Here is a 17,326-nt window from a genome sequence, read left to right as displayed (position 1 = left end):
TAGAAAAAAAGCACTTGTGGGTTTAACTAATGTTTTTTTTTTTATAATTCTTCTTTAAGGGTGTGTGTCATATTCCTACATACTTTTGCTAATAGATGTCCCTCGTTCTCATCTCAAAAAGTTGGGAGGTATGCATACAACTAATTTTCACCGCTATACAATCAACTAGCATCTTACCAATAAAACTTTCCTCAGAGTTCAACAGTTAGGATTGTTTTAAAGTATTGCGATAAAGAGTAGGTGCTAGAAAGCCTTAAAGTATAGCTAAATAAACTACATTTTTAGTTTTGGATAGTACTATCTGTACCTCCATTTGGGGGGTCACCCACTCTATTTCTTCTTTTTGTTCTCTTCAAGAGTGAAAGTGAAAAACAATTCCAAATTTTGTGTTGTCACCAGAACAGGAATGGAGAATAAATCTTCCAATGGGGATCCAGTTCTGATGACCCTGGTGACAGCCAAGGATTGTGTCACTATGGAGGAATTTCCTTTCATTTGCAGTTTTGGCTTTGGGACAGGAAGTGAAGGGAAATTTCCAAAATGGGTGCAGATGACAAAAAACTGACAAGAGTTATAACCCTCCCTTACTAAAATGCAAAACGATATTTGCCTATAATGCTACTCTTTTGTAATCATTTTTGCTAATAAAAACTCTATAATTGATTAAATATTTTTGAAAGTTTAAATGAGTGTGGTAACAATAAAAAAACGCTGGCAGAATAGGGACATTCAAGTACTTACATTATTAAAAAATGATAAATGATCTTTAAAACCAGCTCTCATTGACCTATATAGCTGCAGGCAGTGTGGAGAAATGCATACTTAAATAAAGTTGTCCATGTAGCTCCCTCCACAGCTCATCTCTCCCTGCTCCCCCTTTCTCTGAGTACCTGCTCTATGTTTACACTGGAGATTAGAAAGCTGGAAGGCTCTTTGGAAGAGGTAGCAGGATGAGATGCTGGAATAAGGACTGGGGAAAATGATGGGGATGAATTGCTTCACAGTGCCTGCAATCGGTGATGATCATATAGCCTGCATTTAAAAACTCTTTGTGAAACTTAACTGGATGATGACAGTTTTACTACCTTTTTATAAATTTGACAAGCAAATTTACTATAGCTTTAAATACCATAATTTACACTAGCATCAAAGGCCATCCGAACCCTTAAATTGATTGTAAAGTCAGAATGTTTTGCATTCTATGCATTAAGAAAAAAAGCCTTCTGTGTGCAGCAGCCCCCCTAATATTTACTTGAAGCCATCTTGATCCAGCAATGTTGCAGGAGTGTCTGAGCTACCTGGGACTCTCCCTCCTAATTGGCTGAGATAGCAGCGCGGTGCCATTGGCTCCAACTGCTGTCAATCAAAGTCAGTAAGCCAATGAGGAGAGAGAGGGGGCAGGGCTGAACCGCGGCTCCGTGTCTGAATGGACACACAGAGCAGCGGCTGGGCTCGGGTGCCCCCATAGAAAGCTGCTTGCTGTGGGGGCACTCAGCAGGGGAGAGGGGCCAGGAGCGTCGCAGAGGAGGATCTGGGCTGCTCTGTGTAAAATCACTGCACAGGGAGACTTTTGAATGCACAGGGACTTTAGTATCACTTTAAGACCTATTACTGTAATTCAGCTAGGCTGAATATGCAATACAAATCTGTCCTTTTTTTTACACTGTTTTTCACAACTTTGCACTGCAGCAAGGGTTAAAACCACCTGCACTGCAGTATTCTGGAATGTCAGACTGCTACTCTCTAATACTAAGCAGTGGCCCATCTCCTTTCTGGTCTGCCACCCCCCCCCCCTTCCTTCTCAAACAGTGCCCCAATCTACAGCACTTTTGGTCCCTGAGTAGTGCTGCTGATTGGTGCACTGTTTGGGGGCAGGAAAGCCAGCCCATAGAGTACTGCAGTACAGGGTATTTTAACCCATGCAGCAACACGTAGTTGTGTAAAAAACATTAAAAGAAGTACAGCTTTATTACTGTATTTACAGCTTCAATGTATTACATTAATACATCTTGAGGGTTCAGTTGGGCTTTAAACTGGCCATACACCTGACACTGACAATTTATTATAATGATTAACATTTCTATTCAAGTTTGTGTTGAAATCACTAAGCAATCAAAAAGGTAAAGGGGTGTTATTACAGTTAGTGCATTTGGACACACATTCTGACCTCTGGTATCACACTACAGAAGTGCTTATTTGATATCACGTCTGCATTTGGCATCGTCTTGCTGCTTCCAGTTTTCAGAGACTTTTGAATGCGTTCCAGTATGAATCACAACAAACGTGTTTTGTTCTTGCTGTTACTGTGCAGGCTGACAAGCCTAACTTTAGGAAAAGAGAAGTCTTTTTTGCATGAGATCTCTAAATAAAACTGAGACCTCTGAGAAATTCCTTGATATTGGGGGTTCCCTCTGTGTTTTGCTGCATATTTCCATGTGATAGATAAGATAGGCTTATTATAAAACAAAGTGTAGAGCATTGGATATGCTAAAAGTGTACCAAATCAATTTTAGTGGTCTAATCAGTGAAACTTTTGATTGGTTGCTACTGGTGAATACATTTTAAACACCCCAAAAATGACCGCTGTTCTGCCTTACAAATCTTATATATGTTTCTTAACAAACAGCAACATGATAGATTTTAGTTTATTGGAAAAGATTAGCAAAATATCTGTGCTAATAGTTTGCTATGGCTAAAGATAGGCATAGATGTGAGATGACCAAAATTGGCCAGATGGAGTAAAAGTCTCAAGGCTTTAGGCCTCAGCTGACACCCCTGGACTACAAATCTCAAGGGAAAAAAATAGTTTGTACATTATCTTATTTGAGTGTTGTTGGCTGCCCCAAGAAAACTGGGCACTGGAGGTGTATGGCATCACTCCCTCTTCTCTCTTCCATTCACACAAATATGTATGCTTAGGCAATGTGAACATACATATTTATGTGATGGACACCCCACAGATATAACTAATAAAAACACACTACCAGCACTAAGGAATATTGGTTAAACACAGAGTTAGAAATCCTTCTCATTCCCTAATCAGGTTTTTGTGGTGTCATATCATAGTTAAGTTCATGGCCTTGCAGCTCTTCTCAGGTCTGGGAAATTGTAAAACTGTAGTAAAATCACTAAGAGAGACAGTGCACCAGCATTTCAGGCATATAACTATCCATCACATACTATGGACAGGACCTTGTTACATCTCCATTGTTGAATTGATCAATGGATGGTTACATTCCTCTTATGTAATATGTTTGTTTGGTACAGAGCCAGTGCAATTTCTCTCTTTGCGATTTTTTTTACCCCCAGTAGATCGGGTCTAAATATAAATACAGACACATTTTTGGTTATTCAGTGATTTGGATGTATGTGAATCGCCAAATTAAATAGTAACGAATTTCGCTGAAAACCTTCTAATTTCGTTATGTATATTTTCGTTTTCTAGCGAATTCCAATTTTTTGGAACGATTCAAATTTGGATTGGTTGAAAAATTATAGACCGATTCCAATTCTGTGTGAAGAATAGCTGGTTATTAAGGAGCAGGCTGGGAAGCCTCATCAGCTGAAATGTAAACAAACAATTCAGAAAAGAAACAGTGTGGGGTCCCACAATCCATACTAGGCACTTCAGGTCTGATATGGATTTTAAAGGGACCCACTCCAAAAACATTTTTTAATTTAAATCATTTTTAACCAAGTTGGAATTGCAAAAACAAATCTATTTAAAGTGGATGTAAACATTTTTTTTTTATGTCACAATGTAGAGAATAATGCCGGGTACACACGAGAGGATTTATCCGCGGAAACGGTCCTCCGGACCGTATCCGCGGATAAAGACTCTGGCGGATTTTGATCTCCTGGTTGTACTAACCAGGAGATCAAAATCCCCGCGGAATTCCATCCGCGGTGACATGTCGCGCCGTCGCCGCGATGATGACGCGGCGACGTGCGCGACGCTGTCATATAAGGATATCCACGCATGCGTCAAATCATTACGACGCATGCGAGGGATGGGTTCGGACGGATCGATCCGGTGAGTCTGTACAGACCACCGGATCGATCCGCTGGAGCCGATTCCAGCGGATAGATTTCTTAGCATGCTAAGAAATTTTTATCTGCTGGAAATCGGTCGGCCCAAAATATATCCGCGGATAAATATCCGCTGGATCGTACACACCAGCGGATCTATCCGCTGAAACCGATCCGCGGATCAATTTCAGCGGATCGATCCTCTCGTGTGTACGGGGCCTAAGATTTCCTATCACCTGTGTCCAGTCTTGCCACACAGGGTTAATCCAGCTCTGAGCAATTCTCTTTTATTGTTCAGTGAAAATTAACAGACTTCCAGGTAAAAAACCTTTCTAAATAAAAAGTCCTTTCCGTCCCCTTGCTTCGAGTGACAGGGTTTTTACATATCTCGTGCACTAGCTTGGACACATGCACATTCCTGGATGTTTATCATAATATGGGGGGTGATCCACAGTTCATTGTGAGAGGTAATGTATGTCACTCAATGCAAGGGGACGGAAAGGACTTTTAATTTAGACAGGTTTTTATCTGGAAGTCTGTTAATTTTCACTGAACAATAAAAGAGGATTGCTCAGAGCTGGATTAACTCTGTGTGGCAAGACTGGGCACAGATTATAGGAAATCATATTCTCTACATTGTGACATAAAAAATTTTTTTTTGAGTTTTCATCCACTTTTCAGCACATTGCTCAGCACCATACTGAACAGGTTTATTGTGTTCATAACAGAGCTAATTGCAATACCACACTCAATAAGTGATCCATGAACAGAGTTTGAGGGGGTGTTCAGCCAATCCTCTGACATCTGTATATCACCAGATATTTTCAAAACTGATTTAAAAAGACAGTTGAGTTTGCATGTAATTGTTATATCTATATTCTAAGGTCATGGTAATGACAATACTCATTTGAAAAGCAAATAAAGATTGCATTTAATGGCAGATTTTGACTAACAAGTTGCAAATTTCAAACAGTAAGGGTGACACTGCAATTACAGATCTATCTTTCAATGTATAGAGCAGCCTTTCTCAACCTTTTTACAATGTAGGAACCCTTGAAAAAAAAATTAGGTCTCCGGGAACTCCTGCAAACATTTTTTATAATGCTACACTGGCATGATCAATAGGATGAGTGTGACATTCTTGGGTATTTGGCTCCCAGGGAGGGTAATCATTTAAAAAAAAACATATTTTACACAACAAAATGTATTTGAACAATACACTTATAATAAATAATAACAAAAAAAAGATAGTCAGGCAAAGTTGTGGTGCCCTCTACCCAGGGCAGGACTTAGGGTGGTGGGGGCCCCTGGGCTTGAGTGTTGAAGGGGCCCCCTGGTGCCGAGAATTGGGGGGGATCGAAGTTGTTGAGCGGGGGGGGCGAATTGAAGTTGTTGAGCGGGGGGGAGCGCATTAAAGTTGTTGAGCGGGGGGGGATTTTGCAGTTGTTGAGGGGGGGAGTGCCTCTCTCACCTGTGCCAACAGCCGGGGCCACAGACTGTCATTAGCCCGGCTCTCGGCTATCTTCCCTTCAGCAGCCACAGTCCTCCACACACCACTCCGGTTCCTCCTGCTTCCATGCTGCCTCCTCTTGCAGTGCGGGAAAATTAACCCTTTTGCGGGACTGCGGGAAGAAGCTGTCTGTGCGGGAAAGTCTGTGCGTGTTGGGAGGTATGCGCAGGGCCGCCATCAGGAATTTTGGGGCCCCTTGCACAGCTTAAGGCATGGGCCCCCTGAAGCAGAGAACCGGGGGGGGGGGGGGTGCTGCCGCCTGAAATTGAGAAGCGTGGGGGCTGCCGCAAATTGAGAAGCGGGGGGGGCCTTTACAAAAAAAAGAAGAAATAAAGAAGAAGACAAATATATATAAATATATGTAGCCATCCGGGGCCCTGGGGACCTCTGGGCCTTTTAATAAAAAGAAAAAATAAACCTCTGGGCCCTTTAATAATAAAAAAAAAAAACATTTATAAAAAATACATAAAAAAAGGGAGGTTGCCAAACCCGGGGGCCCTGGGGGCCTTTTAATAAAAAATAAATAAACAAAAATAAAAAAATAAACATTTATAAAAAAAATAAAAAAGGGGGGGTTGCCACATGGGGCCCTGGGGACCTCTGAGCCCTTTAATAAAAAAAAAAATATATATATATATATATATATAAAAAAAAAATTAATTTTTTTTATAAAAAAATAAAAAAGGTGGATTGCCATCCGGGGGCCCTGGAGACCCCTGGGCCCTTTAATAATAATAATAAAAAAAAAATATATATATATATATATATATATATATATATATATATATATATATATATATATATTATATATATAAAAATAAAAAATATATAAAAAAAACATTTTTTTACAAAAAATAAATAAAAAAAAGGGGGGTTGCCATCCGGGGCCCTGGAGACCCCTGGGCCCTTTAATAATAATAATAAAATATATATATATATATATATATATATATATATATATATATATATATATATATATATATAATATTATATATATATAAAAATAAAAAATATATAAAAAAAAACATTTTTTTACAAAAAATAAATAAAAAAAGGGGGGGTTGCCGTCCGGGGCCCTGGGGGCCTCCGGGCCCCTGGGGACCTCCGGACCCCTAAAAAAAAAAAAAAAAAAAAAAAAAATTTTTATTTTTTTTTTTAAAGGGGCCCCCTATTGGGTGGGGCCCCTGGGCTTGAGCCCAGTCAAGGCCAATGGTAAGTCCGGCCCTGCCTCTACCATAAGCACGCTTTTATTAGATACTGTATATTTTATCATGCTTAATACTAATTGGCAGTGGGTTAACTGTCATTGTTATTTTTATGCAGCTTGTTAAGGAGGGTCATGTGTGTCGTGTGCGGAGTTTTATACTGAAGAATCCTTCTTGCCTGATGGCCAGAGATGATATCGAGGCCACTCCACTACATTATGCTGCAAAACATGGACACTTGGAAATTGTGTTCATGATAGTCAATGAGGGTACCGATGAAGGTAAAATATCACTCCGGGTGGTAAAAGTGAGAAAGTAACGTGTGTGATATACATAACATAATACAAAATTGCTGGCCTCTGGTGTCAGTTGATACTTGAAAAAATTAAATTACCAACCCTAAAATCTTTGTAAGAAAACACTGGCTTGTCAAAATTACTTGCAGAATCACCTTGTGGAAAACATCTTCCCTTGGTTATTAAATGACACAGGATACAGTTCTTATGTATTTCACACTTACAAGTGCTTTCTTAAAGCGGAAGTAAACCCATCCATTAACAGTTTCAAAAAACGGTTACATTTCTGGCACATGCCAGAAATGTAACCCTCCCATTGGTTGTTCTCTCAACCAAACTGTCAAACCAACCAATGGCTGCTATCATAACTGATCACATGTGCAGCATTATGGCAATTGTAAATTAAACAGAGGCCAAGATGGCAGCTTCCTTGTCTGAACACGATAGGAAGGTTTACTTCCACTTAAATTTTTTTTTGAAAAAGCAGTGGTGTGTATGAAATGCACCTGTGCGATTTAATAAACTAAGGAGATGTTTTCTACAATCCAATTGTGCAGGGATTCCATCTAATTTTCTGAGAAAATATTTTATTTGTGATTTGTTTTAGTGTTTGTGCAGTGAATCCTTCTTGATCTTGGTAATTATCTGCTAGAGAGATGAACTGGACCAGCACCCAACCATAGCAGAATTTTTGTGAAAGTTCTACCTAGAGCAGTTTGTGACTACAGGCTGCCAAGCTTGTGATCATGGACACTTCAGTCCTCAACACAGATGATTAGCTCCCCAAGGAGTCTACACTGATGGCTGCAGAAAATACAACTTTTCTAAACATCACCGTGGCCACAGCAGTATTGCAACCACTTATAACACTTTGAAGCCCTTTGTCAGTTCACAGTGAGTGTGAAAAAAATATTTACTTGACGGGACCTTGCTGATTTTGGGGCCCATTTCCACATGCTCCTTAAATGTGATTTGTGGCCTCTTTAATAATATGGGCTTACAGGATGGCAACTGATAGGGTCAAATTTGAGCTTAACAGAAACATTTAAATTTGCAAACAACACCAGCTACCTATCTCCGGGGCTGCTGTTTGCATTATATTATCACTTTTAGTTGTTCAGACTTGTGTCAGGTGGATGCTAATACCCTAAAACACCACCACATACTTATACGTAGAATATATGCCAAGTTATTATAGCAATAGAAATCCCTTTATTTAACAATGGCAAATCTATTGATTAAAGAACAACTAAAACGGTAAATAAGAGAACAGGAGAGAGCGGGACTTTATATGAGGCATGTGCAGGGAAGGATTACAATTGATTGGGGGAAAATAATATACCCGGAATACGTTAAAAACTTTATATTTTAATACTTTCACATAATGCATCGTACATGACTATATTGCATTATTAAAGAAATTGGTAAACATGCACAATTCACAGATTAAGTTAAGAAAAAAGGTTATACAAGCAGTGATCCGAATACAAAAAAGGTACAATAAAATATAATGCAGTAAACTACGCGTTTCCCAATTTTTTTTTGCTCATCAGGAGAAAGCAAGCAAGCATGCATTGTATTTCTGTAATGACATAAACACATTTTAGGTTGATCCAGGGCATCTAACATCTAACATTTATGAGACTCTGAACAAGTCAAGGTCCCAGATGGTACTCACCAGGTAACTAAATGTTGCCGACATGGAGGTGAAGCCCTGACAGGCCCCCATGGACTAGGACAGCCCCTACCGGGGACTGTGGCAGGATACTGTAGGGAAAACGGCCCCTAAAAAAGGACACATCCAGGTTGCACAGGCATCAAGCAAGGAATGATGTATGGACAGGAGTCCGTGAGTGGTGGTAACTGTGAATTTTTTTTCTAAATAAGACAATCAATCATTTAATGAGGGGTGGAAGCATGTGCTTTTTGGGACTTGACTGTTTACAATATATGTTTATATTTATTATTTATTACTGTATTTTTGTTGTCCCTTCTTGTTTTGTGTTAGTAATATGCTTATTATGTTATTTTGTACAACCATCCATTCCGGCCTTCCATATCCGTTTTTTTTCCAGGTCTTTCTTCATTTCTGCACAGGTCCCATTACTGTTGTCCTTGGCTTTGGATGTTGTTCACCTCCGGCCCCCTGCGGGGTTTGCTTCAATCCGGGGGCTGCAACACGCACTGCCTACACTCCCCGACCTACACTGCCTTTATGCACGGACGTGTGGGCGGGCACTGCGTGTCGACGCCATGCCCTCCATTGCCTTACACAGAGCTTGTTCCCCGTACGGCGTCTTGGTATGACATCTACGAGGGATGATGGGAGTGAACCTGGCCCCAAACTACCAGGCGGCTCTTCCGCATTTTTCCCCTCCCCCTCGCGTGCGTGACATTGGTGGGATTCTTGGACGGTGGCCCCTATGTAAGGGCGCTACCTATGTTTGTTGCAGGCATTTGGCTCTCTACAAATCACAGATTCACATGCAATACATTCTGATCTTACAGGTAATTTCCCTCACACCCATTACCCATTCCCCTTGGCTTAATTTCATAGCCTTAGTTTAATGTCTCTTTTCGTTAACACACGCAACTTCCTTTTCCTTTTTCAGTCTTATTTAGAAAAAAAATTCATAGTTAGCACCACTCACTGACTCCTGTCCATACATAATTCCTTGCTTGATGCCTGTGCAACCTGGATGCGTCCTTTTATGGGGGCCGTTTGCCCTAGAGTATCCTGCCACAGTCCCCGGTAGGGGCTGTCCTAGCCCATGGGGGCCTGTCAGGGCTTCACCTCCATGTCCGCAACATTTGGTTACCTGGTGAATATCATCTGGGACGTTGACTTGTTCATGGTCTCTAGAATGTTAGATGCCCTGCATCAACCTGAAATGTGTTTATGTTGTTACAGAAATACAATGCATGCTTGCTCCTGATGAGCGACCAAAGTCGCGAAACGTGTAGAGCTACCTACCTTAAGTTTCAATATGTTTTACTGCAGTATATTTTATTGTACCTTTTTTGTATTTGGGTGACTGCTTGTATAACCTTTTTTCTTAACTTAATCTGTGAATTGTGCATGTTTACGAACTTCTTCAATAATGCAATATAGTCATGTACGATGCATTATGTGAAAGTATTAAAATATAAAATTTTTAATGTATTCCAGGTATATTATTTTCCCCCAATCAATTGTAATCCTTCCCTGCACATGCCTCATATAAGGTCCCGCTCTCTCCTGTTCTCTTTTTTACCATTCAATTATTAGGGATGGAGGTAATTGACCTATTACCTCATATAAAGTCCCAACGTACTCCCCGCCCCCCCCATTTCAAATATTTAGGAGATGTTTGTCAGAAATTCACTTCCTGTGAGCTGCATTGAAAACTAAACAAAATCTTTTGTTCTGTAAACTACTAATCTCATAACCCTCTATGTAAATGTGTAATGAAATTGAACAAAGGTAGATGTGTTTGAAAACCAACAGAGTTGACAACCATGGCTCCTTTTCATAAACAGTGCAGGAGTGAGCATAGCCAACTTAGTACAGGAGATGTTTTAATTGCAGGATCACCAAGGAAAATATGATTTAAGATTTAAAGTAAGAGTTTTATTTAATATACAGTATCTCACAAAAATTAGTATAACCCTCACATTTTTGTAAATATTTTATTATATCTTTTCATGTGACAATATGTAAAGTAGTGCTTGTATAACAGTGTAAGTTTGCTGTCCTCTCAAAATGTGCTGTCCCCTCAAAAAATCTTAATGTCTATACCACTGACAACACAAGTGAGTACACCTCTGAAGCCCTGTACACACGATTGGTTTGTCCGATGAAAACAGACCAATGGACTGTTTTCATCAGACAAACCGATCGTGTGTGGGCCCCATCGGTTTGTTTTCCATCGGTGAAAAAAAATAGAACATGTTTTAAATTTTTCCTATGGATAAAAAAACGATAGAAAAAAACGATCGTCTGTGTGGAAGTCCATCGGTCAAAAATACATGCATGCTCAGAACAAGTCGACGCATGCTCGGAAGCATTAAACTTCATTTTTCTCAGCACGTCGTAGTGTTTTACGTCACCGCGTTTTGGCACAGTCAGATTTTTGTGTAGGCAAGACTGATGAAAGTCAGCTTCATCGGATATACGATGAAAAAATCCATCGGATTAGATTCCATCAGATATCCGATCGTGTGTACAAGTGAAAATGTCCAAATTGGGCCCAATTAGCAATTTTCACTCCCCGGTGTCATGTGACTCGTTAGTGTTACATGGTCTCAGGTGTGAATGGGGAACAGCTGTGTTAAATTTGGTGTTATCGCTCTCTCTCTCTCATACTGGTCACTGGAAGTTCAACATGGCAACTCATGGCAAAGAACTCTCTGAGGATCTGAAAAAATGAATTATTGTTCTACATAAAAATGTCTTAGGCTATAAGAAGATTGCCAAGACCCTGAAACTGAGCTGCAGCACGATGGCCTAGACCAGGGATATGCAATTAGCGGACCTCCAGCTGTTGCAAAACTACAAGTCCCATCATGCCTCTGTCTCTGGGTGTCATGCTTGTGGCTGTCAGTCTTGCTATGCCTCATGGAACTTGTAGTTCTGCAACAGCTGGAGGTCCGCTAATTGCATATCCCTGGCCTAGACCATGCAGTAGTTTAACAGGTAGGCTCCACTCAGAACAGGCCTTACTATGAATGAATGAATGAATGAAAAACTTATAAAGCGCGGCGCATGCGAACTGAATCGCTTCTGAATCGCTTCTTTGGTCCACTATGGTGGACCAAAGAAGTTGAGTGCACATGCTCAGCGTCATATTCAGAGGTTGTCTTTTGGAAATAGACGTATGAGTGTTGCCAGCATTGCTGCAGAGGTTGAAGGGGTGGGGGGTCAGCCTGTCAGTGCTCAAACCATACGCTGCATACTGCATCAAAATTGGTCTGCGTGGCTGTCATCCCAGAATAAAGCCTCTTCTAAAGATGATGCAAGAAAGCCCACAGTTTACTGAAGAAAAGCAGACTAAGGACATGGGATTCATCCTATGGTCAGATGAAATGAAGATAAACTTATTTGGTTCAGATGCTATAAAGCTTGCGTGGCTTGCAACCAGGTGAGGAGTACAAAAACAAGTGTGTCTTGCCTACAGTCAAGCATGGTGGTGGGAGTGTCATGGTCTGTGATGTCATCATGGAGGAGTGGAAGAGGACTCCAGTGGCAACCTGTGAAGCTCTGGTGAACTCCAAGCTCAAGAGGGTTAAGGCAGTGTTGGAAAATAATGGTGGCCACAAAAAATGTTGACACTTTGGACCCAATTTGGACATTTTCACTTTTGTTGACAACGGTTTAGACATTAATGGCTTTACGTTGAGTTATTTTGAGGGGACAGCAATTTTACATACAAGCTGTACACTCACTACTTTACATTGTAGCAAAGTGTAATTTCTTCAGTGTTGTCACATGAAAAGATATAATAAAATATTTACACAAATGTGGGGGGTGTACTCACTTTTGTGAGATACTGTATTGCAATGCTAGGATTTGAATGGAATGTAAGGTACTTTCCAGCAAACATTGAAATCTGCTATTTAAATAGATTCAACATGGATACAGACTGCTTGCACTGTTTGTATATTTGTCTTTGCTGCATTGATTAATTCTACCCCATGCTGCAATACCAATGGCTATTAGTGACCTGTAACTTTCTGTTTTGGATTGATCAGTCTAGAGAACCTGCTGCAATTTTTCTGCATTCCAGTTCCTATGTGTTTATGCATAGTTAAGTCGCTTAGCCTTGTTTCCACATTGGAGGTATGACTTCTTGGCCACAATTCTTCCATCAAGACAATTTCTGTCCAGACTTCTCCACACATTAGATGGGTGTACCTGGGTGGGTCCTACTGGTTTCCATGAGATCTGTGCTGATGGCACTGCTGGACATCTTCTGATGTTGAAGTAAATTTAGCATGATGTGTCCTTTATCTGCTGTATTAAGTTTCCTTGGCCGAACCACTGCATCAGCAGCGTTGCCTGTTTCTCTGTGTCGCTTCAGTAGCTGTTTCTGTTTCAGTTTCAACCTACATATCAAATTGATGATTATTAACACCTGCTTGGTATAATTGGTTAATCTACACCTGACTCTAATCCTACAAAATCCCCAACATAGTGCAAGTGTGCAAGGTGTGCAAGTGTAAAGCCCCGTACACACTATCAGGCTTTTGCCCGGCCAAACTCACATCGGAATTCTGACGGAATTCCATCGGAGTAAAAAAGAACATGTTCTCTATCTAAACTCTGATGGATTTCAACTGAATTACTCCGATGGGGCATACACACGGTTGGAATTTCCGATCGTGTGTGCGGGGCTTAAGAATTGATGCTGGTTCAATGCCAAAGGGTAGTCTCACAAAATATTGAATTGTGTAAGATTTTTCTTCTGTTCATCACTCACTTTGCATTTTGTAAACTGATAAAATTAAATAAGTTAAAATATATATTTTTGAAAGCATTCTTACTTTGCATCAGTTCTTCACACCTGCCTAAAATGTTTTAACAATAGTGCACTACTATTCTTTTGGCAAATAATACTTTCTAAGATAAGTTTTTAACTTTCCTCCTGCTAGTTGGAGGTCATGTTCTTAAACCTTAGATAGATAGAGGAACCTGCAACTGTAAATATGAACAAAGGGCCCCCAAAAGAATGTATGAAAAGCTCTATGCACTCACTTTGGCTAATGTATTAAATTACTACAAGCCTTAGTATACTTAAAGGAGCATGGTCACACAAGTGAAACAAATACAAATAATGCTAGCTTGTAAATTCTGAAACTATTCTAAAATCATAAAGTCTGTTCACTTTACTTAAATGTTAATTGTTTCTAATCTAATGCTGCAATAATCCAGCATCTAAGTCAATAGGAGAGTCCATCCTGAAGACTGTGCTATGTAACTCTTTATGTAAGTGTTCCTCCCACTGCTTCCTGTATCATCAGTTACATTCAGTCCTTAAGAAATGTTCCAGTCCAATTAATATCTATGAGAAAATATTTAGCACATATATTCATTTTAAAATAAGGCTTTTTGAAAGTGAGAGGCGAAGCAAAACTTGCAGTGGGTGTATTTTTAAAAGCTCTGTTGCATCAAAAGCATGCTTTCTTAGATCACTCTCACTATTAGGAACAAGAGGGACTGGGCTTTGCGCAGTACAGTTATCCATGGTTAGGTTGGCTTTAAGATACATGCAGGCCCCATATTTTGTAGTGGACACAGCTGCAAACATTAAAGGCCCGTACAAATGATATTCCGACAACAATTGTGTGATGGATGTGTTTTGTCAGATAATCTGACCGTTTGTACGCTCCATCGGACAATTATTGTCGGAATTTTCGACAACAAATGTTGGATAGCATGCTTTCAATTTGTCCGACAACAAATGTGTTCCATTGGATTATCCGATCATCTGTACACAAGTCCGTCGGACTAAAATCCAAAGTACAAATATGCATGCTCCGAACCAGTGCTAACCATCAGACAACATTAGCAGAAGTTGCCCAAAGGGTGGCGCTAAAGAGCTGAAAAACAACGTAGTTTTGTGTATGTTGGCTGAAAAAGTTCTGCTGTCTGTATGCAACACAAGTTCCTGGCCAACGCCCTTCAAACAAAAATCCATGGATCCAGTATATTTACAGGATCGGAATAAGGTGGTTTTGGGAGACTGGGTTGATGGTGAGCATAGGAATTTGCAATGCAGACAGCTCTGGAACAAGTTAAATGCAAGGATGCACATTGCAGAAAGGATCTGCTTTCTTTATTTGAATGACAGATTTTCATGTTCAGCTGGAGTATGTCTTTGAATTTTTTTATTGGAGTGAAAGGCTTCTGATGTATTATGACACCATGGGAACCAATATTATTAAAATGTTTTTTTTTTATGCAGCATACAAATTCTTCACAAATAAAGTTTATATTTACCACCAGGCATTGTTATATACCAGCAATAATATATGTACTATTTTTTTTTTTTTTGCAGCTCTTAATGCTCTGGATAGTAGAGGAGGTACACCACTCCACTGGGCTATAGTTAAAAACCAGGTGGGCAGTGTCAGAATTCTCTTAAGCAGAGGAGCTAACCCAAACTTGCTCAACTTTTATAGACTGGCTCCAATTCATATGGCCATTCAATTGCATCATAACTCTATAGTGGAGGTAAGAAATACCGCAAGACTGCGAACAAGAAGCAATTTGTATGTTTAGTATCTGACAATTCATCCTGCTGCATATACAATAGGATGTTATAACTTTTCTTAGAATAAGCAGTATTTGCATGGTATAAACCAAAGACCTGTATCTTCAATATATGCGGGCCAAAAGTAATGCAAAAGTGGGCCTAACTTTGTTATTAACTTACACAGGTCCTTCAAATTTCACATGCTGGTAAAGTAACTCCTCTATAGTAACTTGTCTTCTTCTTTTGCATTGCAGGTAAATACGGTAATACGGTAATCTATTCCAAGTTGAAGCAAAGTGAGTTCTTAACAGAGAAGTGCAGGCTGTTTAACATCCAGGCTACATCCAGGCTACAAAATGTTTACGTACTGTAGATGACACCACTGACAAGAGTAATGTCCTATCATTGGCGACTCTTGTCAATGATGTTATCTGTGTAAACATTCTGTAGCCTTCTGTGGATTTAGAACAGCTCACACTCCTCTTTTGTCAAGAACTTAATGAATCATTTCATAACTGATGCCCACTTGCATTACTTTTGGTACAGCCATCAACATTATCAAGCAATGTTGAATCCCAATGTGTGTGTGTGCACTACTAAAAATCCAAAAGTCATATATGAATGCACTTCAAATCAGAACCCCACTCATCAAAAAGAAAAATCTAATTTGTACAAAGAAGGTAAAACAACATTTAAAAGAGAGTAGAGTGAAAATAAAACTAAGTGCATAACACCCTTCCACCCTAAAGGAATGGCACGACTTACCCATAGAGAGTATTTTATTACAAGGTGGTCAGAACGCTTCTTTGTAGCAAGTGTTTTTTTACTCCTGGGTCTTACAATGTCATCTTGTTATCCCCTGTACACTGGCATCTTTTTTCTCAATAAAATTGTTTCTGGGTATAAAAAAAAGGCATCTTGTTCCAACAGGTGATTTGGGAGTACAGTACGAGTAACGCGGTTAACGAGCGTTTTAAAAGATGAGCAACTTTTTAAAAAAATCCTTACTCGGTTTGCAAATGTTGTCTCGCAAAACAAGCAGGATTCAAGCCTTAAACATTACCCAGAGGGATCATGCAGTGGTATAGAAGGGCACTTTCAGTTTGGCTGTTTATTAAGAAATTTTCAGACAAATATAGGAATAAAATAAAATAAAGTTAAAATAGAGATAATAAAGGAGACAGGGTAAAGGCTGAAAGAATAGAGTAAGGAAGAGAAAGAGGGGGTGAAATGCCATGAGATGCCAGGGGAGCTCCACTCGATCATTAGTCAGCTTATTATGCAACAGATGCCAAGTGTTAGGCCTCGTACACACGACCGTACGAGGCCTAACAATAAGAAACTTGGTGGCAGAGCTTTTTTGCTGAGGAAAACAGTCGTGTGTATGTTTTTCATCGAGAAAACTGGAACTCGATGAGAAAAAAAGAGAACAAGTTGTTTTTTTCCTCGTCGGGAGTCTCAATTTTCCTCGTCGTGTTCCTCGTCGGGCTGGTTTTCGACGAGAAACACATGTCGGGAGGCAATGTTGATTTTTGGTGGAGTAAGCTTGTTTTAGCTTTAACATTGCTTCTGTTGATTCTCTTTCTAATATGTATATACCAATTGGTAGACATGGGATCAGAACCATTTAATTTTTGGACACTCCCACCAAATTTGCAGAACAGTTACCAATAGTTGACATTCCCTTAAGCAGCAGTCAGAGGTTGTCTGTTTAAACTCCACCAAGGGTTGAGGAATAATGTACCATCTCATTAATAGATTATAGTTAGATTGAATTACGTTAATAGAGCAATGCACAGTAGCATGCCAAATATGTTTCCAGTCCTCCAGGTCCAAGGTTTCCCTTATATAAATTTCCAACTTTGGGACGTACTTGTGCGGTCATTAAGCTTGACCCTCCAGGACAAAAGTATAGACTGTTGTAATGATGCTGTTAGCCACAGGGGTGTATAAACATTTTTTTTCAAAGAGGACTTAATTTTTGTGTTACAACATTTTTTATCTCATTTTTAAACCCCACTTTATTCAATAAGCTTAATGAACATGTATTAC

General features: G+C 39.7%; 1 protein-coding gene across 3 annotated transcripts in view; it reads left to right on the top strand.

Moving 5' to 3' along the window:
• Positions 1–17,326, top strand: part of TRPA1 (transient receptor potential cation channel subfamily A member 1) — a 172,893-nt gene that overhangs the window by 29,576 nt on the left and 125,991 nt on the right. For all 3 annotated transcript variants that reach the window (XM_040354407.1, XM_040354408.1, XM_040354406.1), the window contains 2 exons: positions 6,863–7,025; positions 15,077–15,252. In XM_040354407.1, the coding sequence (XP_040210341.1) occupies positions 6,863–7,025; positions 15,077–15,252 (339 nt within the window). The remainder of the gene's footprint in view (positions 1–6,862; positions 7,026–15,076; positions 15,253–17,326) is intronic.

Source organism: Rana temporaria, chromosome 5 (assembly GCF_905171775.1).
Source record: "Rana temporaria chromosome 5, aRanTem1.1, whole genome shotgun sequence".
Taxonomy (NCBI): Eukaryota; Metazoa; Chordata; class Amphibia; order Anura; family Ranidae; genus Rana; species Rana temporaria.
Note: the sequence above shows the minus strand (reverse complement) of the source record. Positions and strands in the feature narration are given on the sequence as shown.